This window comes from Falco naumanni, chromosome 9 (genome assembly GCF_017639655.2).
Source record: "Falco naumanni isolate bFalNau1 chromosome 9, bFalNau1.pat, whole genome shotgun sequence".
Taxonomy (NCBI): domain Eukaryota; kingdom Metazoa; phylum Chordata; class Aves; order Falconiformes; family Falconidae; genus Falco; species Falco naumanni.
The window spans coordinates 4,464,136-4,490,154 of NC_054062.1; the positions used below are offsets into that span (position 1 = coordinate 4,464,136).

At 46.3% G+C, this 26,019-nt stretch overlaps 1 protein-coding gene across 1 annotated transcript in view; it reads right to left on the minus strand.

The window, feature by feature from the left end:
• The window catches only part of LOC121093624 (voltage-dependent N-type calcium channel subunit alpha-1B-like), a 301,786-nt gene that overhangs the window by 156,439 nt on the left and 119,328 nt on the right, over nt 1–26,019 (minus strand). Inside the window, exon 7 of the mRNA XM_040606263.1 lies at nt 11,095–11,198. Coding sequence (XP_040462197.1) covers nt 11,095–11,198 — 104 coding nt within the window. The remainder of the gene's footprint in view (nt 1–11,094; nt 11,199–26,019) is intronic.

Here is a 26,019-nt window from a genome sequence, read left to right on the forward strand (position 1 = left end):
AAATGCGGAAGTCTCCGTGCATCGGACCCGAAGGGAAGCTGTCCCATTAGGGAGCTGGAGGTCGGAGGTGGGCAGAACCTGGAAGGTGAAAAGCGGAGTCCAGAGTTTGGTGTGGAGCTGCAGATCGCACCCCTGCTGGTGGTAAGACCACGTAGAGTAAATCGCGGCGGGGATCTCCGCTAAATTCCTCTCTGTGAGAGGGGGGGGCACTACGGAAGGCAGCAACAAGTGCGGTGGGTCTTCCCCATTGATATCCTTTCTGTGAGGGGGGGAGCTCTGAGAAGACCGCGATGGAATTAAATGTGGCAATTAAACTGTTAACTAGCATCCTCCTTAAGAGAGGGGAGGGTGTTAAAGAGACAGAAGTGGAGACCTTAGTTCACCGGGCACGAAAAAAGAATAAGAGCCCCGAGCCCGCATTATTGTTTAGTATTACGGAATGGAGACAAGTGGGCAATTGCCTCTGGGATACTACGATCGAGGGAGGTAGAGAAGGAAAAGAAGCTAAAGCGTTAGGAGCTACGTGGCGGTCGATAGTTAACACTCTGCAAACTGCGAAGGCGGAAAATAAAAGTAGCGGTGGCAGCCATAGAAGCGTTGGGGGGAGATGTGGTAGAAAAGCCAATACAGCAGAAGGGTGATTCACCAAAGCCTTCTCACTTGGCTACATTTTTCGGAGTTGGGCACACTCGTCCTATGAAGGGTATGTCCACTCCTGCGTGTTCAACATGCAGGAGCTTTTAGATAAGACAGCAGACAAACCAGAAGTTACTCCTCGGGAGTCTGTTGTAACTGAGCCGAACCTGGAAGAGGCTGCCAAGGTCACATCAGGGCGGACAAAGGCACCGTCCGCTGTCGTATCCTCCTCTTCCTGGAAACATCATCGGACGGATTTGAGGAGGAAGGCAGGGAGAAGCTTGGTGATAACAATACAGAGAAATCCTTACAGGAGGTAATAGATAAATTAAGAAACGTGGAAAAGCGAGTTGAAATGAACCTGCCTACTACTTCAATACTTGTAATTCCTCCAGTTAGCCCAACTACCCCTCCAATGCTGAACTCAAGAAAAGATCCAATTCTACAGCGTTGGTCTGGTGTTGTTCATGATGCTATTTTGGAGGCTGATTGGCAGGTGACTAGCTCGTTAGCTTGTCCAGTAGTGATTAATAATCTTGATGCACATAACTGGGGCATGATTTATGGAAGGTTAATGATCAGATTTTAGCGATGGGAGTGTTGCAACCTGCTCTTCCACCTTTTATGATGATCCCTCAGATTTGGCAAATTGTTGTGATAGACTTGAAAGACTGTTTCTTTACGATTGATTCCCTTACACCCCGACGACACGCAAAGAGCCTCACTAATGATGATTTGCAACTGTTCCAATCCTGGTTGCATGGCACCGAAGCAAACAGTCCTTGAACTTGTTCACCAGAACAGCGGGCTGCCCTAGAAGTTGTGTCCCACAAGATTCAGACTGGCTGGTGTGGTTGCCGAATGGCAAATCATCCATTATCTTTTTTGGTTTGTAATGTTGCCACTTTGCCTTTTGCCCTTATTTTACAATGGCAAAAGAAAAAGGGGGAAAATACAGCGATTGTTTTAGAGTGGTTGTTTTTGCCATTGCAACCAGACATCGTATTTTAAGTCGTCCTGAAGCAGTAGCAGCCTTGGTGAGAAAAGGAAGAGACAGGATTGTTGAAATTGATGGGACTGAACCGACAGATATCAGTATTCCGGTCCGTGGTGATGATTATGGTGGCTCCTGAGACATTCAACAACCATACAGGAAGCCTTGATGGGCTATACAGGTGTTGTACACAACAGCAGGCCAAAACAACCTCTCTGGAAGATGTTAGAACATTACCAGTGGATTGTGAGACTGTTATGCTCAACAAGACCAGTTGAAGGGCCAGAGGTGTTTACAAATGCAGGACGAAAGATGAAGAAGGCTGCATGTGTTTGGCAATCCGATAATCAGTGGCAGAAACACATGATCACCGGTGAACCATGGGACAATCTTCAAACCTTAGAACTGAAAACAGTGTGTTGGGCATTGGGAAGCTGGAGAACAATACACCTGTAAACATAGTATCAGACTCATTGTACGTAGTTGATGTAGTACAGAGCATTGAAGATGCCTTGTTGAGAGAGACAAAGAACCAACATCTTGGTGAAATGTTTATACAACTGTGTAGTACTCTTCGACAGAGAAAACATGAATTTTGTATTATGCATATTAGAAGTCATCAGTGGACCATTGGGTTAGGCGAAGGTAATGCTAGAGCTGATGAAGCAGTCAGCTGTCTGGCAATAACTCCTCCAACAAATAAGTTTGAAGAAGCTCGTAACAGCCACAAGATGTTACATCAAAATGCAAAGTCTTTACATCGACAGTATGTAAATACCCATGGCAGATGCAAAGGGTATTGTTTGCTCCTGTCCTCCATGCAGTCATCATGGACCTAGTTTAGGGGTGGGCACTAACCCAAAAGGTCTGAAGGCACTTCAGGTTTGGCAAATGGATGTAACACATGTACCTGACTTTGGGGAGCTTAAGTATGTGCATGTCACAATTGACACCTATTCTCATTTTATATGGCCCACTGCACAAACTGGTGAAAAGGCATTACATGTGGAGAGACACTTAGTGTCTTGTTTTGCTGTTATGGGAGTACCTGTAGAAATGAAGACAGACAATGGTCCAGCGTACAGTAGTCAACAAGTCTCTAGGTTTATGACAACTTGGGGAATTAAATACGTTAAAGGGATTCCTCACTCCCCAACCGGGCAAGCAGTTATTGAAAGGGCAAACCGTACCTTGCAGGATTGTCGTCAGAGACAGAAAGTATCGCAGGACATAGATGTAACCAAACGGTTGACTAAGAGAGCCGACTCTCCACAGGGGACCCTCTTCAGAGGATAGAATCAAAACTGACTTAGGAAAAGAAAAATACAAAATAAATCCAGGAGTAAATAGACAAGCAGTGCAATTTCCAGCTGCCTGGACACAAGGTGTCACAGCCCATAGCTGGGAAGAGGCAAACCCAAGAGGACATGGCTCAGCTGTAGCCATAGCCAGCACCTTGCACCCAGCAGGGCTACAAACAAAAGAGAGGAGATCAGCAAGGGCATCAGTTTCTTTACCATAACACTGGGTATCTTTACCACAGTAAGGTCCGGCAAGACTTTAGGATGAGTATGTTTTTTCTCACTCACAGAAAAAATCCTCAAGTGCAGAGAAACCTGCAGGCAAAACTAAAAACAATTTCATGCCTCCGACTTACTGATCTGAAAACGTGAATAGAAACGCATATAGAGTACTGTTAAATCACTGCTTTTAAATAATTCTAAAAATCAGGCCCAGGTCAGCACTGAACATAGGCAAAACGTATTGATTAAAAAGCCCACCTGGAACAAGAAGAAAAAGCATGGAAATGCACCTCATTTGAGCAAGAAGAAAATCTGAGGGAGGTGAAAGACAGCACATCCCAGGGGCGCAGGGATATCAGGCTGGAAAGTGCTGGAATGAGACGAAACCAAGCAACTGATTCACCTGGAAAAACATCAGTTAGAATTTCTTTATGCTGGTGACATTTGGTACCTCTAAGATAGTTTGCCTGCCCATAGAGGTGGTTTGCTGAGAAGTCAGAGTTTTGAACCCCGTTTTTAAACAAGGAAAGCCCAGAGGAGGACTGAGAGTTCATAGTGCTGAAGATAAAAGATAGAAGCTCTGTGGCCACAAAGCTCTGCGGCTCATCATCCACCCCAGGTTGTCCCATCAGCTGCACGAAATCCCAAAGACACAGAGCGTTACAGGTTTCTGTCCCACCTAGAGCTGCTGCTGGCCAAGGTCACACTGGACTGAAGAAGCATGTCCTTCTTTCCCAGACTGAGCCCAAACATACAGACCCAGCTGGCCAAGTGGCTTAACCTACCCTAGCATCCACTGCTTAGGAGTAAGGACTGGCTCTATCAATCCTGCACAGCTAGGGCTCTGCCTCTGCTTCCTCCTCGTTGCTCCAAAGGGGGGGAAACCAGCTGATAAGGGATGAAAGTATCACCAAGAGATTCATCTCTCGGCACCGAACCGGGCTTCACAGTCACTTTTATCACCGAACATAGCAGGAAGATGTTTCAAATACAAGCCAGATACAGGATAAGTCTTGTATTTCTAGAAAGAGAAGAGGAACAGCTCAGAGGTGAAGCCTTCAATGTGTCTTCCTTCCTTTTGTCTTTACATTCAGCTTGTGCCGATTTCTCTTTGATTCCACCTACTCCGATTTGAAATGCTGCAAGTGCTACAGCTGGGCAAACCTGGCTCGAAGGAGGCGACAACAAAGAGAGAAAAAGGAATTAAAAAGTACTATTTATCTCATAGTATCAGCCTACTGCACATGCTGGATGAAACCCTGGCTCTGTTCATCATGTCTCCACGCCAAAGCAGAGGCCCCAGGAGGCTCAAATTTAGGTCTCCTATGTATAATTTCTATATTACAGGGTTTAATTTCCATTGCAGCTTAACAGAAACGCAAATAAAGGTAGTGCACCTCTCCTACGCTAACCAAAAACACAGAAGCAGCAAAGGATCCAAATTTGACAGGATATTTAGCTTGGTGTGACAAAGGTCACGTGCAAACTCATTGCTCCCTGACTACTTCTGCAAAAAAACACACGAGCTTCTCCCACATTTCTTGTTTGCAGCAACGGCTCGGTTAAAAAAGGTGATAAGCAAGAAACAGCCGGAAAGAAAAATATTTTTTTGCCCTGTCTTTCCCCTGGTTTTTAAGGACAAGCTGTGGAAAGACTAAAAGCAATGAGAAAGGAAGCAGAATCTCCTATTTTTCATGATGCAGCTCTTCTGCTGCAAGTAATTAACACCAGCCAAAGTCAGATCACAGCAGGTAACAGTGAACTTGGAACAAATTTGCAGGGAAAATGAATGATTGTCTCTGAAATGAGGGAAAAGGAGGACAGAAGAATGCTTTGCCATTATGACAAATTAATCAGCTTCATTCTTCTCCAGCCTCTGCACATCTTGCAGGCTGAAGTTTTATGATCTCGATCTGGTAAAAATCCTCAGGATTGGAAAACATGTCAGGAAACTCAGCAGAGAAGTCACCAAGGTAGCCGGTTCAATGGGGTCTCGATGGGGCTGTGCACCCTCCCAGGGAGCTGCCCTAACAGCACAAAAGCCCCAGCGCCCCAGGGTACGCCAGCCACAAACAGACAGCCCCTAGGGAGACAGGAGCATGGCGGGGCAAATGTTTAATGGGACCCTGCCCGGAGAACATCACCCCACACTGCAGACCGCTCAAAACAGGGTGCAGCAGTGAAGAACTAAAGCGCTGTTTACTCTGACCCTTGTTCAGCTGTGAGGTGCCAGCACGGTCTGTAGCTGCATCCCTTGCCAGGCTCCTGCTGTCACAAAGATGTTGCATCCATTCGAAATGTCTGCCTGCAGATCTTACACCAGGTGGTCTCCTATAGCAAGAGGCAGGTGTTGCACATCTCAGGCCAGGTCTGGACCAGGTTACAGTAATACTTAAGCAGGGAAGATGCAGACTGGCCACTGCAGTACCTCTCCACACTTGGTTATTGCAGCCAGATGAGTAAACCTTAGGAAAGATCATTACTCTTCACTGGCTGGTCTGGAAATACCTCCAGCATCACCATAAATACTTGAGGACGTGACAAGCAGCATTTTTCACACTCAAGAGACACAGGCTCTCAGTATTCACATGCATCATTCACAGTGTGCTGCCCTCCCTGGCCAGTGCTCCTGCTGTCTCGCCACCCTCACCATTCCCCACCGCTGTGTGAAACGGTGCCAAAAAGCACTTAGCCTTGAAATAAGTTAAATCATCTTCCTCACAGCATCCCATGATAACGTTTATCCTCTTTGCATTGTGTAATCCAAAGCATCAAAACAGTCACAAACATATTGTACAGAATCATCCAGCTCATTACCAGGCAAAATTAATACCCAGCTCAACACCCAAGCAGTAGAAAATTCCATAATCCCACCAGCCCACGGAAGAAACCTGCTAGCGGGGCTGCGAGGAGGCTGAGGGCTGGGAGGGGAAAAGCAGCAGGATGAGAGAAACAGCACTGGGAATCACTGCTACAGGAGGGAATGCCTGGAAGCTGGGGGGGAGGGAGTGGGGGGTGTGTGTGTGGTGGAGATGGGCGCCCACCTCTCGGTGGCAACAGCTGCCAGAGCAGGGGGGCAGAGGGCTGCCAGAAAACAGTACACAGGCAGAAGAAGAATGAACGTTGGTCAGGACTTGTCAATTCAATGGGGCGTATTTTTTCCCTCCTCACTGTAAAGTGCAGAAGAACCATGTGCAGAGTGCAATAAAAAATTTATCAGGATCATCACAGGACGTTTTCTGCTCCATGTCGAAGCCAAATGCCATGATTTCCCAGCAACAAACAACCCTGTGTTTAGGGAGAACTGAAAGGCATCTGGGGTCAATCCTTCTTGGCAGGACTTGGAGCCAGAACATTCCCATGGTGCCATCAGAGGCAGCCAATCTTTTTTCTATGGAAAGGTTGTATTCCCTGGGATGGATGCCTTTATTGCTACCCTATGTCAGAAAGAGTTTACAAATAATCTAACAAATAAGAATAACCACCCACCACAGCCAATGTAAAAAGATGTTTCAAGAGAAATATATTATGGATACAAATTTCTAAACATTTTCACTACTGCTGTTGTTTCACTCTGTGCCAGAAACCTAACAAAATGCTACTCCGATTTCTGGGAACCAAGGCGTCCTAACTTTCTGAAACAAGGTTAGCATGTAGGATGGTGTCTCACGGTTAAAACAGAGAACTAATGTTCAGTCTGGTATGAACAAAACCTGGCTCATCCTTTGGGTAGATGGGTGGTTCAGCAGAATTTTAACCAGGTATTTAATTTCCTTTTTTTTATTATTATTTATTTTACATTTCTCTTTTTCCCTTCTTTTGTGCCTGCGACTGGGGAGGTATCAGGCTTGGGCAGCCACCCCAACATGCTTCACAGCACGTGGAGGCATCTGCTTACCTTGATCAAGTAGGCAGAGCTCTACAGTTCACAGGCAGAAGCAAATGGCCCTACCAAGCATCTTAATGCTACCACAGGGGCGAGAAATCTCTCCTCCCACTTCTGCTCTCCTGGCCCTGTGCAGTCCTGATCTTCTCTTGAATCAGCTATGGCACACAATAAAAGCTCCAGAAGAAAATAATCTGTGTTTTTCTGCTCTGTTGGTTTCTGCTGAGTTTTATCAGCTCACGGAGGGATCAAGCACCAGAGAGAGAAAACAGAAAGCAGGGGGAATAGATAGCTAGAAGCAGAGAGGAAAATCCCCAGAGAGGGACACAAACCCACACTACCACTACTCCATGGCAAACGGGATGCTGTGCTCCTGCTGGAGAGCCCTGGACCTTCTGCCAACAAGCAAAGGCCGCTCCTGGATTTTAGGAGCTGTTTCAGTCGCAGTCCACTTGCATACCTGTGACCACCACGTTACTCCAGGAAAACTCTAAATCCTACCATATTCACAGCTAGAGAACAGCACAGTCTGTCTTTGCTTGCGATGTGCAGCCTGGCCAGGGGGAGCTGCACCCACCTTTAGCGCAGTGGTGAGGGGTTACGGCACAGCATCTACTGCCACACGCGTCATGGAAAGACAAAGGAGAGGCCAGCGTCCCTACTGCACCATCAGAAATGAGATATTTGCAATAACTCCGCACCCTACATCCTAGGAACAGTGGGGAAACCTGCTCATTTGGTGGCACAAGCAGAGCCGAGCTCTGCTGGCTGGCCCCCAGGGCTCACGTCAGGGAAGGGAAAGGAACAGAAGGCAGAGTGTGCCATTTGGGGAAGGTATTTAAATATTAACTGATTACAGGAGCACTGGCAGTGCTTTGATCAGCACACATGAGGAGGACACACTGTACAGCAGGCAGAGCCTCATCTAATCTGAATTATGGAGTCAACATGCTTTTAATTACATCTTTAGCCAGGTACTCAGAGATTTGTGTCATATCAACTGTGGCTTATTTATATACCATGTTTTTACCAACACTTACAGATTTCCACATCTCCTATCACTTCCCTGCCTTTGTTTTTATTATAATTCCAGAAGGATCAGCAGAGGGGAAAGGTTGTTTGCTCTTTATTTTAAAAGAGGTATCTCTTCTGTAGCATCTGAAATGCAAATGCTTCCACGTTTTGCTAACAGATGAGACTTCGGATCCTAACTGGGTCAATCTACCTACACTGCTCACACAGATAAACCAGGAGCTAAGCCCAGTCATATCTGCCCAATGTTGACATGGGTTCACAAATAACTACAGAAAACCAAAAAAATCCATTAAGAATTATAGCAAAACTCTGTATAGTCTAGTGTCAGTAGGAAGCTCAATAACGTGTTGTCATTTCAGATTATTTATATTGCCATAATCTGTGATAGTGTCTGCATACCTACTTCAGAAATTTGTAGCTTCCTCATCTCCCACTGAGGAGCACAAATATGTGAGAAGAAATAGCTCAAAAACTAACAGGAGTGAAAAATACTCCGGCAAAAGCTTGTTCTGCGTCTTTCCAAGGTACGGACAGCAACATGCTGAAGCTGAACCCCCTAGCACTGACCGTGTATATGGCAAAGTATTGGAAAATAAAATACAACCTGACCAACAGGGGTTTTGTGAAAGAGGACAATAATGAACATCACACACAAGCCTAGGAAAGGAGTGACCTAACCTCGGCCTTGCAGCTCTTTCCTGGAGGCATTGCATCCCTTTTACCCCTTGCTTCCCTCTTGTAACGTGCAGAGCAGGGCAGAGCACTGCATCACCCCCAGGATACAGCAAGGACAACACTAAAGGTTATGAGATGCACAGATCATGAAAATAAGAGGCGGGCAAGTGATTGCTGAGTTAACCCTGTGCACGGGCTATTTGTAGAACCCCTAACCCTAAACCAGCTTTGTTTTATTGAAACAGGAACATGGGATATTGCCAGTCTCTGTTGCAGGAGCCAAAGCTGACAGTCACTGGGACATGGGTGGCATAATGTCCTTGAGTGAAACTGCTATGGAAGTCAACCCAGAAACCCATGCAAGCAATAACATCTGGCAGGAATTTGTTTGTTGGTTGGTGGGTTTTTTTTCCCCTACAGTGCTGCCTGAGGCTTTGGGCTAGAGAATATAATTACAACAGTTTCTGCCTTCAGAGGGTCTTTCCGTCTTGTCTGGTGCCTTCTCATCACCAGTCCATTCAGATATACCCAGATTCCTTCATTGCTCCATAGCTGCAAGCCCACCAGCAGCCTTCTGAACAGTGTGCTCAGCATCTGTGCTACTGGTATTTATGGTTTTCAGCCTGTCCCCAAGAATTATTCCAGCCAAGGGCATCAATCCACTATGCAAAATAGAATTTAAAAGTTTCCCCTCTGTGAAGAAGATAGCATCCTTACCTCTAACAAAGGGAAGCCTGATGCACAGAGCTGCATTTTTAATAGAAGATACACATTTATATAATATTCATATTTTGCCCCAAGCAATGACAGGCTTTCAGGAGGGCCAGACAGAGGTCTCCATCTTTTGGTCACCAAACACGTTTGAATCCAACACAAAGGAACAGGAGCCTGCAGGCTTCTGAGCTCTGTTTTAAATCACAAGTATCATTTCAGCCAACGTGGGCTGACCCCACTGTGGAATGAGAAAGATGAACTACCTAATGAACCGCACTCAGCCCTGGCTCCAGCGTTCGCTTTACATCATGCATCAAACAACGATGGTCACGAAGCTCTCCTTTACAAAGCCTCTGATAGAACAGGATGTCCGATGAATGGCTTTGATCAGTTATTGATCATGCCTATTATTCGTGGTCTGAAGGAACAGCAAAAAGCATGACACAGCCTCCCCCATGACCCTCTCTTGCAGCAGCACATCTCCCAGTCCTCAAAGAAAACTGCATTGCTGCCTCCCTGCTCCTGCCCCCAGCATGTGCTTTGAGGACAAGGATCCTTAACAAAATAATAAAATTGAGCACGAATCTGTTCTTTGGAAAACATTTTTCTTGCTCTAGTGACTCAAAGAGCAAAGGCGCAGCACTGGAGGGTTTTAACCACTCAGCAACGTTAACTCTTTTCTCTCTTCCCATGCTGCCAAGAGCCAGAAATAAATCCAGATCTTTATAGATCTGTATAATCCAGATCACCTGGACAGGCTAAGAAGAAACTGTGGGCAAAATGAAGTGCCAAAGCCTGAGGCTTGCAAACCATTAAGATCAGTCAGGTTGTTAATTCCAGATCAAATTTCCACAGCTGTTGGGGACATTCCAGCTAGGCTTCAAACTTGGCAGCTTAATCTCTGCAATGGCGCAAACCCAAAACTCATAGGCAACAAACACCAAATCTTTGGCTGAACCCTGGGGTTTGAACATCAAGTGACTAGTGTGTCTCCAAAATCCAGACATTGGCTTAAACAGCTAGAGATTAAAAAAAAAACCAACAAACAAAAACACAAAAAAACCCCACTAAAAACAAAAACAACACAAAAAAAACCCGCAAGAAACAAACCAACAAAAAGAAACACCAACAAACCACCCAAACAACAAAACCCTAAGATTTTTTCTAATTGCCTTTTATTTGACCTTCCCTTTTCTCCGTGCTGCACAGTTACACCAAATGTTATAAAAATGTGGTTATGAACACCTTAATGTCCAGCTCCAGCACTGGTATTTATACCAGCAGCGGTGGGTTCCTGACGGGTTTTCAAGACAACGCAAGTGTAAGTGTTGGCTGCACAAGCCAAAGTCAGTACAGTTACAGGGAGCTCACTTAACTCTTGGGTCTGGATTCAGAATCAACTCATGTAATGATTTTTCATCAGCCTACCCCCCCATCCTATGGCTTTGTAGTCTTATCGAAGTACCCCTCTGCAAGGAAAGGGCAGGGTAGGAAATGTGCGAAATTTAAACGTACGGTGTGATGCATCACCCCATCTTCTCTTTTTCACCTACATCCTCCCACAGTGCTAAAGCCAACAGGTCTTCCCTTTCCATGTCCAGGTGGAGACACACAAGTCATTAGTGCCTTACCCTGATAAGACGCCCAGCACCAAGTTGAGCATGAAGAAAGAGCCAATGATGATGAGAGGGATGAAGTAAAGCCAGTTCCAGGTATTTCCTGCAGCATCATTTGTCTGGAAACAAAGAAAAAGGGAGAGAGAAAACCAAATATTAGTTCACCTCAGAAAAAAAGTACCATACAGAAACTGCAGGGCAGAAGGGCAGGGGGGGGGATGCCCCTCAGATTCCCCCAGGGCTGTCCACCAGTGATATACTGGCCAGTTCTGTTATGTTCTCCAGTTGAAATGCCAGCAAAAGGACTGCTGAACCGCACTGCTTGTCCCACCGTCCACACCACAATTTGTCACCAGCTCCAGTGAGAAGATTCAACTAATTCCACAGTTCCAAGCTGACCCTGCTGCAGGGCCAAAACACACTTTTGAGCGACCTAGCTCCGTGCAGGCTTTCTACACCAGCCTGCTCCCTGCCCAGCTCAGCTCTGACTTCCCATGTGCTGAGCATCAGCATGGTATTTACATCTGAATTGAGACACACAACTACGGGAGGGAACCACAGCCTTCCTTTAATCTGTGCTGCAATTAAGGCAGAGCTGGCACCGTGCCCAGGATCTGTGCGTACGTACACACAGAGCAGAAGACAAGAAGTCTGCAAGAAAACGAGGCTTCTTCAGAGTGATTGCAATTCCACATCTGCTTACTCAGCACTTTTGGCTTCTGTCATCAAAACCCGCCTGAGGCTCCCTGAAGCAAGCAGCAGTCTACATTAAGGGGAGGGAAGGGTGGTTTAGTTTATGACAAAGTTTCTGCATTCATCAGCCACAAGGGAGCTCTTTAAAGAACTGCTGAAAAGTAAAACGCCACATGGCCATTTACTGAAGCCAAGTGTGGAGAAAAATGCAAATTCTTCTCTTGTGCACGAAGAATGCAGCAATTTGAGAATCTAACGTTGAGTGTAAGGGAGGGCAAAAGGGAAGCAAAAAGACCCAAAGACATTCCCCTCCTCCTGCAGAGGGTGAAGAACACACACACAGAGCTCACCTACCTGCCCAGCCCCAGGGGCTGGCAGAGACCGCAGAGAAGTGCTCTCAAACACCGATTTGTGAAAAATGCAGTAATTCTAACCGATATTGGTGCCTTTTACTTATTAGCTGTGGTGCTTTTTGGTCACTACTCCCAACTGTATTTGCAAGCATAATTTTGCTCACAGGATTCACAGGAAGAAGTGTTTTAAACTTCTTGCAAATGATGCCATCTCAAAACATCTCTGCATGAGCAAAACCAAACAAGCAAACCCGATGTGTGATGCAGGTGACCAATGTCGTAGCATTCTTGCAAGGAATAACATTGACAGCACTAAGGAAAGTAAATACCTTCTGAGCCATTTTTAATAGGGTGCATATCTGCACAAATTCTTCTTCAAGGAACATGCTCTGGATCAAACACGTGACGAGCATTTCTCTAAACAGTGAACATCTTCAGAAATATCTGTGTCAGTTGATCAGTGACTCACCCGAGAGAAACAGGGACTAACTAACCTCACCACAAACCACCCCTGCTAGAGGCAAAACCAGCGCGTGACAGACAAATTAATCTGAAGAGAAAACGGGCTGGGAAAATGAGAGCAGACAGACAGGGAAAACTCTGTGCAGCCCAATCTCTCATTACTGTTTTTTAATGCCTTTTGCAATACCCATCACCCCTCCCCAGTGGTGCTACTTCTTCGTTCACTGTTCTGTCTTTCCATTCCTCTCTCTCTGCTTTTAGCTATTTCTTTTCCCTGTTCTCCTGCACCATGTCTCTACAGGCAGCTTCAGAGGAAACAAGGACGCTCACCCTCAGTGCTTCTTCCCCAAAACATGGGGAAAGCGCCTGGTACCGCCCCAGCCTGCTCTCCTGGGGTGGCCAGAGCAACACCTGGGGGTTATATTTAGAGGCTGTTCTTCAACTCTCATTTTGTTGACCAATGTGGCAGCCCTCATCATCTCCAGTGGGAGCAAGAGCATCCCATTCAGCCCGGCTGGGGACTGCCGAGCCAGCCCACAAGGAAGAGCTGGAGGAAGGGAACAGATGGGAGAAGGGAAACCACATAAACACGCAAAGAGAGTGCAGCAGGTTCATTGCTGCCAAATGATCGTTTATCATTTATTTATTCATTTGAAGCCCAAACTTGGCAACAGATCCACAATTCCATGCCATGATCAAAGCCCTTAAAAATGAAATGTGCTGAAATGCGACTAATTAACCACTCTCCTCTGAGCATTTGCTAGACTACCTTATGCTCAGGGCAGGGCAGGGACTCGCTCTGTTTGCTCTGCCTCGCAGACAGTGATCCAGGACAAACTAGAGGGCAAAACACTAGGCCAAAGGGTTGACAGAAAACCTCTCCCGAGAAACCAGAACCTTCATGGACATGCAGCATCTTTCCCAGTGCTCCCAAGCATGCTTGAACCCAAACACAATTTGTGGCACCAGCTCTGCCATGAGATGCTTTAATGAATCAAACCTGTTTGCTGCCAGGAAAATCAAAATCCTCTCCCCCAAGGAAAGCCCCCAAGTCCCACAGGCACCTCTGGCTGCGCTGAGCAGGGGAGGCAGCCTTCTGCCTGCAGAGCCACTGGGGCTTGGGCTGTGGCTCAGCTCCAGGCTTGCTCGTTAAGTAGGATGAGTCAAGAGATCAAATCAATTCTTATGTTCCAGGTAAAAGATTTCACTGGTGTAACGCCTGGCTGACTGTCAGTGCTACTTGATCCTAATCACAGGTCTAACCCAACAGGGAAGAAGGAGAAACTAAATACTTGTCACGATGCGCCAGAATTACACCCAAATACAGGAAGGGCTTACAAGAGAGCTCCCTCACTGCTCAGGAGCTGAGGAACCCACCGGTCAGTAACAGCCACAGGGGTCTTCACAAGCCCCCCCAAGCAGTGCCTACACCAAGCTGCAGCCTTTCTCCAGGAGACAGCACAAGATCCCCACAGGAAAGGTGCTACACAGTGGGAAACTGAGGCACGGGAAGTCTGAGAGACACTTTTAGGGTCAGAGGGATCTGTACCTGAAGCATTTAAAGCCCATACAAACTGTCCAGCCCCTGTAGCTTTCTTCCCAACCAGCCCAGCTGCCACGGCTCCCTCTCAGCTCCAAGCAGCTTCCACCCCCTGGATGTGGCACTTGTATCAAGATGCACCCACCATGCCCATTCACAGCTGCTGCCTCCTTTTCCTTTGATCTTTGTTGGGTTTTGGGTTTTTTTGGTTGGTTGCTTTTACTTTGCTAAAAATGTAACCTAAATGCCCAACAGCGTCCTTCTAGCCTCTTCCAGGTGAGACTGCTTCATCATCCACCCTGGAGCTTGATGCCACTGCTCAGCAGGAGCACCCAGGTCACAGCTGGATGCCAACGGACAACCTTTATATGCTGGCTCTGCACAAGTTGGCTTTAAGCACCTGGGGGCTCTCTCCTGCTTTCACACAGCACCAAGCACATTGCCAGCATGCCCAGGCAGTGACAGCACAGCCACCTCTCTACAGAGACACAGAGAAAGGTGGGTGAATACCGTCATCTACAACAAATGCAGAGGCTAAAAGGCTTCTGTCACGCAGGGAGATTAATGCCCTGAGCTCTCAATACAGCCAAAGAGAACGGAGTGTACTCCGGCACAACACGAGGTATTTCCCACAACCAAGGCACAACTTTTGTGCCTTGTCCAGCACTAACGCTCGCTTTTGTCTCCCAGGGACCGAGCTCTTCGGCCACCGCTTCATTATGTTAACAAGATGGCAGCTGCATCTAATTATTAATTCATTTAAAGATATGTTTTGAAACAATTGACTTGAAAGCAGCCTGCTGTTGCTTGCAATGTGCTGCAGAGACCAGAAATGCTTTCGTATTACCTTCCATCTTCCTTTCGGCAGTTCCCATGTTCCGAGGGACACAAGGAGGCAGAGCCCTGCTGCCTGGCTGCCCTGAGATGAGTTTCTCATCTTGCTGGAGCTTCTTGCTCCTGCAAGACCAGAAGCAGCTCTGCTCCAGCCAGCCCCATGCCCTCACTGTGAGATGGCCAGCGAAGCCCTGCCTGCTCCAACATCCTTCTCCCAGCCCATCCCCATCCTGGCAGCGTGATGCCGGCTCTCTGGGGATCCTGCCTGCTTCCAGCTGGGTGCTCCCCATGGCTGGGGCATCACCGGGGAGCCTCGCAGCTTGCCGAATCCCACACACTGCTGACTTCAAATGGGACTGATCAAAGGGAGCAGGAGCTGGTTTGGTAGGGGAAGGAGCATGTAAATACTCCACAGCACTTCCCTGCCAGCAAGGCTTCCATCAGCAGTGGGAAGTTACTGGGAAAACTAAGAGAGCTCCTGCAGAAAAAAGACCCAGCAGCCCCTGAGGAAGGGAAGCCTGTGCAATTTCTCCCAAGGTTGCTTGATCACCGTTTACATCAGTGATGAGATCCTAGTTCCAGGATCCCAAAATAACAAACATACAATTAAGTGAAATTTGGTTTACACACAGCCTCGCACAGGCAAGTGACTGCCCCTGCTTAAGGGCTGGCAAATCTTAGGTTTGGGGAGATTTACAGACAGCAAATTAGAGCCAGTCAAACACAATAATCCCCCAAATCCTGCCCCACTCTTTCCTCTAAGCAGACAGCACAGCTGTCCCCAACCTCCCACTCTCCTCCAGCTTCTGCAACATGACTTAAATCTATATTTCATGTGGCAAAAGAGAGGGGAATTCCACATACCTGGGCACGCGTGCCACCAACCAGCAGCAAACCAGCACACTAAGGCCATGCCCAGGGGTCAATCCGAGACCCGATGGATCTGCAATCCAAAACTGACAGCTTCCCCCAGCTGGTGCAGACCGACCCACCACTACCCTGCACTGCCCACAGCCCCACTCAGCACACTCCAAGGACCAAGGGAGCCAGGCACTGATACCACATGTTTAAGTAACTTATTTAAATAACCTATTAAACACTTTCTGAACCTGATTAAATCCTCTCGGGCAACACAAAGGCAGCAGAACAACAAAGACCTTTGCTGTAGGAAAATGCCAGGTGGTACATGGCAGGGACGGGATACCTTGACTGAAGGCTGTTGTGCTGCAATGAACCTAAGCAAAAAAAGTCTCACATTTCAGCTCCTGATTTCCAGGCTTCTGATCAAAATCATAGTTCTCTTTGCCCTTCTCCCAAAATCATGGCTGCCTCCACTTGCGGTTCCTTTATTCCTGTCCTGGAAGGAAGAGACCCACATGCGAACATCCTGACTTTATGGTAAGGCTATAATTAGTACAAATTATACAGACTTCCTGATGACTTTGACTTGTACCCAGGAAGCCAGTGCACAGGATCAGTGCAAGCTAGGTGCTGAGCACTGCCCACACAGCACGGACAAACCCCCCACAGACCCCCTTCTGCACCTGCACCTCTGTGGGTGCAGTCACGATGCAAACTCACCCTTGCTCACAGCAGGAGCAAAGGAAACACACTCCAAGCTTCATGGCTCAGGGTCAAATTCCCTTCTGCGCTGCTATGGGTGGCAGGCACCTCTCAAAGCAAGTAGCTGTACAACAGCCTTCACCAGAGCTCCTCTGCCAGCACCTAAAGGCAGCCAAAATGCCTTTACAGGTGTTCTTCTGTTGGCTTGGAGCTCTAAATGAGACCTTAAGGGCAGTGTCTGCAGACGCGTGGAGTCACAGACCATTACACTGTGCCAGCACCAACCTGAGTAACAAACCTCAGAAGGTGGTCTGGACTGGTCCTGCCAGCGGGTCTCCAGCCAGGGTTCCCTTGCTGGGCAAAGACGCTGCTTTGACCTCTTCAGGCTGTTAGAAACCCCTTTAGACTTCAAGTTACTCTATTTTTTTTTTACCAGCAGAATAACAAAACAACTCTCTCTGCCCCTGAGCAAGGAGCCATTCTGCTGCTTATACGAGTTGCTTATTTCAGCCACTTTTGACAAGAGCAGCAACCCTGAGGCAATTGCCCCGGATCTGAGAGGAGGAAATTCTGCCACCACTTTGCTCAGCACGTTGTCCATCAACGTGAAAAACAAGCAATTAATGGGCTAACATGTAATCCTCTGGAAATGTTTCCAGAGTGGGGTTCAATAAAGAAGGGGTATAATTTGACAGATACAGCCAAAGCTGAAACACCACAGACCATTAGCTCTTTAGTATGGTTTTAATCAAAATGTATAGTACACCTAGAGTTTACTCACTTTAATCTAATCAATGGCAGAGCCTGACTTATTTGGGGCAATTAAAGTGTGATTTTCCCTTAGATAAGTGCTTTTGCATTGAGGAAAACTCTCAGCTGTCTTTGAGAGATGAACTCTATTTACCCTTCATCTGATTTTTCACAATTCGCTCCTTGCTACTTCTGTTAATTAACAACGCTATTTATGGTTGATTTATTTCTGTCTGTTCCAATTCTTAGGATTAGGTGAACACAGAAATTACTAAGAACAAACCCAAAAATATGAAAAGCGTGTACAACGAGCACACAGAGCCCTGCCTTACCCAGCACATTTTCTCTAGGCGCTAAGCAACTCCCGCTGAGCTCTTCATCAGAGACAGACAGACCTTGCACAGGAGGCTATAAGGGCAGAAACCCCAAATTTGCTGAGGAAAGCCGTTCCAAGTTCAATCTGCGGAATCAATGACAAGCTACCCTATTCACAGCACAGTCACAGACTCAAATGACATTTAAACCAGTCACTTCTCTGAGATGCTACATGTTCCACATGACTGTAACAGCCTAAAGCATCGATCTGCACTTCTGGGGAGTGCAAAGTGCTTTCGCAGATAGAGAACGAGGCACAGAGGTTTCATATGAACTGAGCAGGTTCAAGTCCAAATCTAACTCGCATCTGAAGTCCCTGAATGCATTTAGCTGTGGTCAAGCGTAAGCTTTGCCTACTCTCATTAAGAAATACTCATTATCATATGCAATGTATTTGTAAGCAAGATCCCTGAAGGCAAGGCTGCACCCCATTCTGCTGAAAGCCGTAAAGTATCTGTCCCAAAATCCAGCCTGGTGCAGCGTAGGCTAATGTATTTGTCAGATTAGAGCATGAGACACTTGGCTTCCCCCTTAAAAAGTTAATCTCAAGCCTAAAACCTAGCAGGGCTTTGGATAGCTTTATCGTATTTCAGGTTTCATTTTAAACAAATATGACTGGAGGGATTTGCATAAACTTAAAATATTACAGCCTTCAGAAATAAATCCAGGGGTCTAAGAGATAATGAAGGGGCCTTAGTCTCCCATCAATAACATACTGGGAAGAGCTGAGGAGTGCAGCATCTTCCTCATCTCCCTGAGAAAGTCACACCTTAACAGATCATTCAGTAAAGCTGTGAAATATTTTTTCTCTATTCCATTTATTCAGTTACTGAAAAGGTATTAATAAGTATTGCTTTTCCAAAATATTAGGTTTTCTCCTTTTATTCCTACTTACACCCCCCACACACACACACACACACCCCCCAATCTCTTTGGATCAACTAAAAACAGAAGGAGAAAAAACAAACAAAAAACCAAAGAAACACCACATTTTAAAAAAAGGCTTTTATCTTGTAAGTCTTATCTAGCATTTTTCACCCAGAACCACCAAGCCCTGCACTGAGGTCTTTATTGTTATCCCCAGCTTCACAGGAGGTGAAATTGGGTCACAGCCAGGTGAGAGCAGAGCTGCTTCCACATTTCCCAGCAGACCAGCAAGAGCAGTCCCATCTCTCAAGTCCTGACCCAATGTGCTGGCTTACACAAAGTATCTGCAAAAAAAGCCTTTCCCCCCATCCCTTCCAGTTTAAATACAATCTTGGCACAAAGTCAGCCCAGTAACTTTGGTTACTGACTTTCAGATGTTACAGTCCATTTGCAGAGAGCATCTGGTATTCAGCTCTTCAGGGACATGACAGCCGGGGATGGGGGAGTGCTGGTGATTGACCCTTCAGAGCAAAATTAAATTGGCAGCGAGGTGCATTTCCAATTGATGCTCAGGGGTTGTACCACCCACGGGAGGGAGAAGACAGAGCACACCTGCCTGGTGTGCTCATCTGTGTGAAGGATAAAACTAAAACAGGTTGGTTAATGAAATTAGTGGTCAGCCCAATTCACACTCCCACACGTGCTACATACAGCAAAACGGGGTTGGATTGGGTTTCAAATCCCTGCCTTGAGCATCCCTCCGTCTGGGATCAGTGGGTTCAGGGCAGGTGCCCCTGCATGAAGAGGGAGTGAATTGTCTCAGCCCAGCAAGCTGCAGGGAAAGTTGGAGTCAGTCTTAAACACTGCTCCTAACATCCTACAAGCTGGCAGCATTTTCCACTTAGCTACAATACTGCTAGCCTTGTATGAACATGTTTTAACTGTAGTTGTTGCGTGCAATAATAACGTTAATTCAGCCAAGTTTAAACAGAAGCAAATGCCTCCCTTTGTTTCTCCCCTTCTCCAGCCTTACAGAGTGGGGGGAACTGAAAAGGCAAAACCACTGATGGTTTATGCCTTGATCCAAAGGCTTATGGCACCAATAAATCAATACGTAAATAAGCTAACAAGATTTCTTGATAAAAAATTCATTCTTTCCCCAGCTAGTGTGGACTCACTCAGCTGCTTTATTCATGAGCATACCTACCTGCCTGCCTGGCACTGTGAAAGCTCTTTCACTGTCAAAAACTACAAGCTGGCCAAGGGACTTTACCTATTTTTTTTTTAATATTTTTTTTTTGTAATATCTCCTCCCTTTTATTTTTAAAAAGCTCTGGACTTTAATTATGAATGTAAACTTGGCATGGGCAATTCCTATTGGAAACAGGTAATGCACGTTCACAATAAGCAAGGTCAGACCTGTGGTGGAGGTACTCGGGAGAAAGCATCACCCCAGCAACCCTGTGAACCCTGGGAAGTTACGGCCCTGAAGCTGTCTGGAACATGCATTTTACAAATATGAGCTCCTTCTGCAAGGCCACACAGCAAAGTTAATGGCACAATGATGAACAGAGCCCAGAAAGACCAAAGCTGTAACCAGAAGCACCCAAATGCATCTCATGGGCTACCTGCAACCCCAAACCCTTTTGTCTGGCTAGGAGTCTTTAACAGCAGACCAAGGCACTGCCCTGCTAATGGCCTCAGTACTCAGCCCACAGGTCACCCAGCATCTGCACCAAGCCAGACCCATTTACCTCAACACCCTCAGAAGCGATGTCTAACAAAGAACAAACCTTCCTTACCTGTATTCAATATTCATCATAAGTCTAAAAGCCAAATAGCTAGTAAGACCGAGTAATTCAAATAGTTTCACCTAAACGTGACTCAAACCGAGATGCTAAGGGGGCAGCCAATTCATCCAGCAAAACTCCAGGAGACTCTACAATTCAAACCAGCGCTGCAGATGCCTCACAGTTATCCTCAAGTGCCTTTTCTCTGAGCACGCAACCAAGTTCTGTTTTGCTGAGACAGGGGAGGGAGCACTGCCAGGTCCCCACACAAGGTTAGCACAGAGGCTGTTGGGGTTGGGTCGTGCAGAGTTTGAGGAAAGATCACCCCTTGAGAAACAGGCACTGCTTTTAAGTTTGAAATACTCGGAAAGCCGGAGTGCTGTGCTTGTCATTCGTTGCTTGAGAAGACTCATGTGTAAGTCAAGATACACTTATAATAAATTCAGTGCTCTCTTGATGTTTTTTTTCTTATACCGCAAAGCCAACCAACAAGGCTTCAGATATCTGCCATCTTCCACTGAAAAGCCAAAGCTGTCCCGAAATGCACTCCTAAAGTCATAAGGAGGGAGAAATACAAATACTTCTGTATGCACACAGGCACGTGTATTTAGAGCTCTGTTCAGTTTGGTTGCTCATGGATACGTGTGATATTTAGATAAGGATACATTCAGAGCAATACACAGGTTTTGTTGGTCTAGCGAGTAGATGCAGAATAAACTTTTCCTCCCACTCAGCAGCTCCTGTGGGCTGCAGCCCCTAAGTCAGCAAGACAGGGCCAGTCACATGGACCGATTCCCAGAACACTGAAACAATCCGATCCTCGATCATTCTCTGACTTTGAATGTAGGAAACTGTGGGTCAATGCCCAAAATCACTATCATTAACAACAGTCCTAAGAATAATGCACAGGCTTCCTCATCATGCTCAATGCAGATCTAGATTCTTTCTGATTTCCCCTCTAAACATCGCCGGTAAAAGCTTCCCAAGAAATTTTCAATAGCAGAAAACTGTTTAAATTAATGAAAGTCTTGACTCCATTGTATAAAATTGTAACAATAGGCTATTACATGCATGCATTCTTCAGCAGAGGATTGGGATTGAGCAGAGTATCGATCTATTTAGGTTAGGCCAGCTTCTCATTTTGTCCTCTAATGACACTATCTCCAGCGGTACAGCTTCTCCTCTAGCTAATTACAAGCAGAAAATAACCTTGGAGATACGTCTACAGCCCACAGAACTAGCCGGAGCCGAGGGCTCAGTCACACAAACTTCAGAGCATGGCAAAACCCCCAAGTCCAACAGTCCTTGGTCAATGCAAACCCTCCTGCTCAGGACAGGGGGCCAAAGCTATTTTATCCCTACCATTTTCCCGTTTCAGACAAAACAAAGCAAAACACAGTTGGTCATGATCCTCTCAGCTCCATCTAAAGATGTTTCGCGACATTTTATGAAGATGTTTTAAAGAGATAAGGACTGTCTGCTAGAGAGGAAAAAAAAAATTATAACCACAAGCCTTGCCAGACTGTTCCAAATCTGAATGAAGACTGTCTGTGAAATTCCAATTTTAAGTGTTAAAATATTTACTATAGTGTCAATTCATTAAGTCTGCAGAAATTTATGAGTCTAGCCCAGAGCTGCTCTTCTCCGTGTTCCAAGAGCCTTCGCAGGGAATGATGCTGCCGAACAACAAAAGGCTTTGCCACAGACCAAGCTAACAAACCAGCTAACCCTAGAATAAGCAGATACACCCAGCTTTTTTTGTTGCATTGATGAGCAGGTGACTTAACTGTTATTAAAACAACATCAAATGCTTCAATATGTGACCAGAGTGGCCAGTGCAGAGTTCTCCAGCTGCTTGGGCTGTGCCTTGAGCTCTGACATGGCTACAAACACATGTGGATGAACTCTCTCAACTTGTACATGACTTGCCCGTCTGGACACTAGGCAAGGTGACTTTGATTTAGTTTCTCGTTTCACAAACAGTTACCCCGCTTTCCACAGTTACTGGGCAATTTTCCTCCTACAAGGAATTTGCGGAGCATTTGCTGGATTTTGGCACCAAAAAAACACAAGAAAAAAAAAATAAAATGTTGATGGAAAACCAAATCTGGATTAAAAATTACCTGTTTGAAAGTCTCTATAGTGCTGGGAATTTTGTCTGTTGGAGGCAAAATAACAGGTTGCCCAGAGAGGTGGTAGATGCCCCATCCCTGGGAACGTTCGGGGTCAGGTTGGACAGGGCTCTGAGCAAAGTGATCTAGTTGAAGATGTCCCTGCTCACTGCAGGAGCCTTTAAAGGTCCTTTCCAACCCAAACTATTCTATCATTCTATGAAAAGAAGGACGGAAGCTTGAACGTCACCAGTGCTGACCTTGAAGGCCAGGCAGAGAGAACGATGGCATCTTCTGCCAAAGAGCAACTTCAGCTCACACCTTGTTGTAGCACCCCCATGGCGTAACGCCAACAGAGTGACCGTAGGTGACCTGTAACCTAGCAGACTGTTCCCCGTCTTCTCTGCTGCTGACACAACACAGAAAACAGCCCTGGTAGGACCCATCTTCAGCGTTCCCTAAGCCCAGCACCACCTGAGCTGCCTTGCACCCACACCCTGAGCACCCCACTCGTCCCACCACCAGGTCACCCAGACACAAGGCCACAGCAACACCTCAGCATTGTGCCCGTTAGAGCAGCCTGCCTTTGCTCCCTCTCCCAAACCCCAGGGCACGTGGCCTGGAGATTAAAGAACGACTCTCCCAGAGCCCACGCACAGCCAGCCTCTTCTATCAGAGAGCCTAGACACAGGTATTTTGGGTTCTTGTAGGAACTATAGGAGCAAACAAAGTGTTCACTTTTGGTTTTCTTAGAAGCATTCTGTTCTTCTCTTCCACTCCAGCCACAGATGCAGTAATCATGGCGTAAGCAGACTGGCATACTACTGAAAGCATGCAGCTGCCTTTTTCATCCTGCGTAGGAAAGCAATTGTTGGGCATGTAAGAGAGATGCTTGTACCCTTGATGCTATAATGTTGTCAAGCTGCAAGTAAATTTCTTCAGCTGGAGTTTTCACTTCTTGGCAAGCACCGATGATTAAGTTGTTGTTTGGGGAGATTTTCATATCTTTTTTTTTCCAGAGAGCAATTGCTCTGTTGAAGGGGCTCTTTAAATTTGTATGATATATGTCACTCTCTTGCTGTATACCTCAGAATGTCTCCTATTAAACCTGGAGGTAGGCACCCCACAATTGTTTTGAACATACCTTCACTGAAACATTAAATAAAATGCAGAAGATTCAGTGAGGCACTTAAGCTCTTGCTCAGCTTTACACATTTGCTCAAGTGCTTTTCTGAGCAGGGTAATTTGCTGATTCAGGGCTGAAATGTCCCAATCCTTTTAGCCTTAGAAAGAACGTCCACAGGGGCACAGGGTCAGCTAGTCTGTGTTTCCAGATGGATGGACATCCAGGCACAGACAGGGACGTGCATTGCACCCACCTTGGCATCTAAATACTTCAGAGCCGTTTTAGCCCTAGACATGCTTTGCATTTTCTGTTACAATATCTTTGGATTTCTGCAAAACCTTCCAGGTGAGGAAGTACGTAAAGTCCGCTATGCAGTAACATCCCTAACAGATCTGGGAGTTCAGCCCTTCGGCAAACAGGTGCTATGGCCCTCCAAAATCCAGAAGGAAAGCATGAACAACTGGATATCAGCCAGGGCAGAGTTTAGACTGGTATAAGATTGTTGTACTAACAGCTCATCTTTCCACACAGGACTCATCAGTCGTACAGATTCCTCCATTTACCATGTGCTTTTCTCTCACAGGCGCCAACAGAGTAGTTCAGCTAGTTGGGGGGACTTCTGCTGCTTCAAGGGATTTTTCAGGCTGAACTACAAGTCTGTTGATGAACACACCAATTCATTATACTGCTATATTTATATATATATATATGATAAGGTCTCATTAGTAGCAAATACGTAACTCTGAAGCCTGATGTGAGGCTTCTTTCTGGGGAAACGGGAGATGAAAAATCCAGTCCATCTTCTGCTCAAGAGCAACATGCTCAGGACAGTTTTGGCACGGAGCTCCAGTCACGGAGAAGTTTGGTTATTTTTGTGTCATTAGGTTTCTGCCTGACAGCAGGGCACAGGTAGTGGGTGATCTGTTCATACAAGAATTTCTGAAACTTGGGAAAGATGCTGGGAACTAAATGACTGTCACATACAAGTGATAATGATAATCTAAATGAACTCTGACCTAAAAGACTAATTTTTCTACATAATAATAAACCTCCATGCCACCCAAGCAATACACGTGGTGTAACAACATAATGGGATGGAGCAGCTTTAAATTCAGCAGGAAACGTGGGTGAAATCCACACCTCTAAAACCATCGGGAAGAAGGTCTACACGTCAACCCATTCAAGACCTCAGAAGAGGTATAAATGGGACACGGGCAACACGCGGGCCACACGCAGGCTCTCTGTTGGGCTGGGTTTCACACATGGCAAAGCTCCAGCCAGAACTTCCAATGTAGTTTTGTGCTCGAGTTAATAGTTTGGCTGATCTGTTCTGTGCTTTCCTTGCAAGGGTTTGGTCATCCCTAAGTCGGTCCCTGCCTTCTGCACACTTCCAGTACTGGTTCTACACCAATCCACAGTCTTCCCTTCTCCCCCAGCCATTCACTATCGCACCAATCCTGCACTCACAGCTACTGCCAGGCTCTTGGCTGCCTGCTCCTAATCCTGCCAGTGCTGCCCAGCTTTCCTGTAATTGATTGGTGATAGTGAAACACAAATCAACATCAGCCCCACAGCAGCAGCGAGAGACTGGGAATTAACTATCCCCTTTGTGTGCACGTACAAGATGGCTGATTCTTATTAGCAAATTAAAGTCATGCTAACTCAATAGTGAATGCCATTTAACACTAACAACATTAAGGGATTTTCTCTTCTTTATGAAACCACAGGGAGAAAGAGAGCACAGTTACATCCATGCAGCACCTTAGCACAGCACAGGAGCTCAGCTCCCATCTCCATCACGAGTGCACGACACCAGCATGTCACACATGCACTGCTGGCTCTGTAACGCAGTGCCTGGTCCCAGGCATCTCCCCTGGCACTCAGTGCATTTCCTACAGCAAACGCACAGTGACAAGAAAAGTTCAGCACTGACGAACATCAGGTCCCAAGGTTAATCTTTCCCCAAGACAGGGCTATGGGAAGTTTTACACTGTATGTGTAACCTAGCTGTTAGGCAGATGCTGTCTGCTCTTGCATCTGAGATGCTCTAAAAAGCTGAGAAGTCAGAACAGGCTTTTTGCTATGCACAGACTGTGGAGGCACATTTCCTCACACACCTCTACGCATTGCTTGCTTTATCACCGTTAATTTTTTTCATCTCTTTGCTCCTCACTTCCCTCAGTGTGCTGAAATATTAGATCTTCAGTAGGCCTATGCCCACTTTTTTGAAGACACAGGCAAATCTTGAGGCCCTGGCCACATGCTGTGTTCCCAGAGAGCGTTTCAGCTCATGAGACACAATATCAGAAAGCCTAAGTGAAAGCAGAGCGCCCTTGTTTCCATGCTGCCCTTGTACAGCTGTCAATGCCAAGCATGGCATCAGTCCCCTGGTCTGTTTTGCTGGTACTGCTCTCTTCCAGCCCCGGGTCCTGGCATCCCACTGACACCCCACATTCAACTGGAGCAAAGCTTGCCC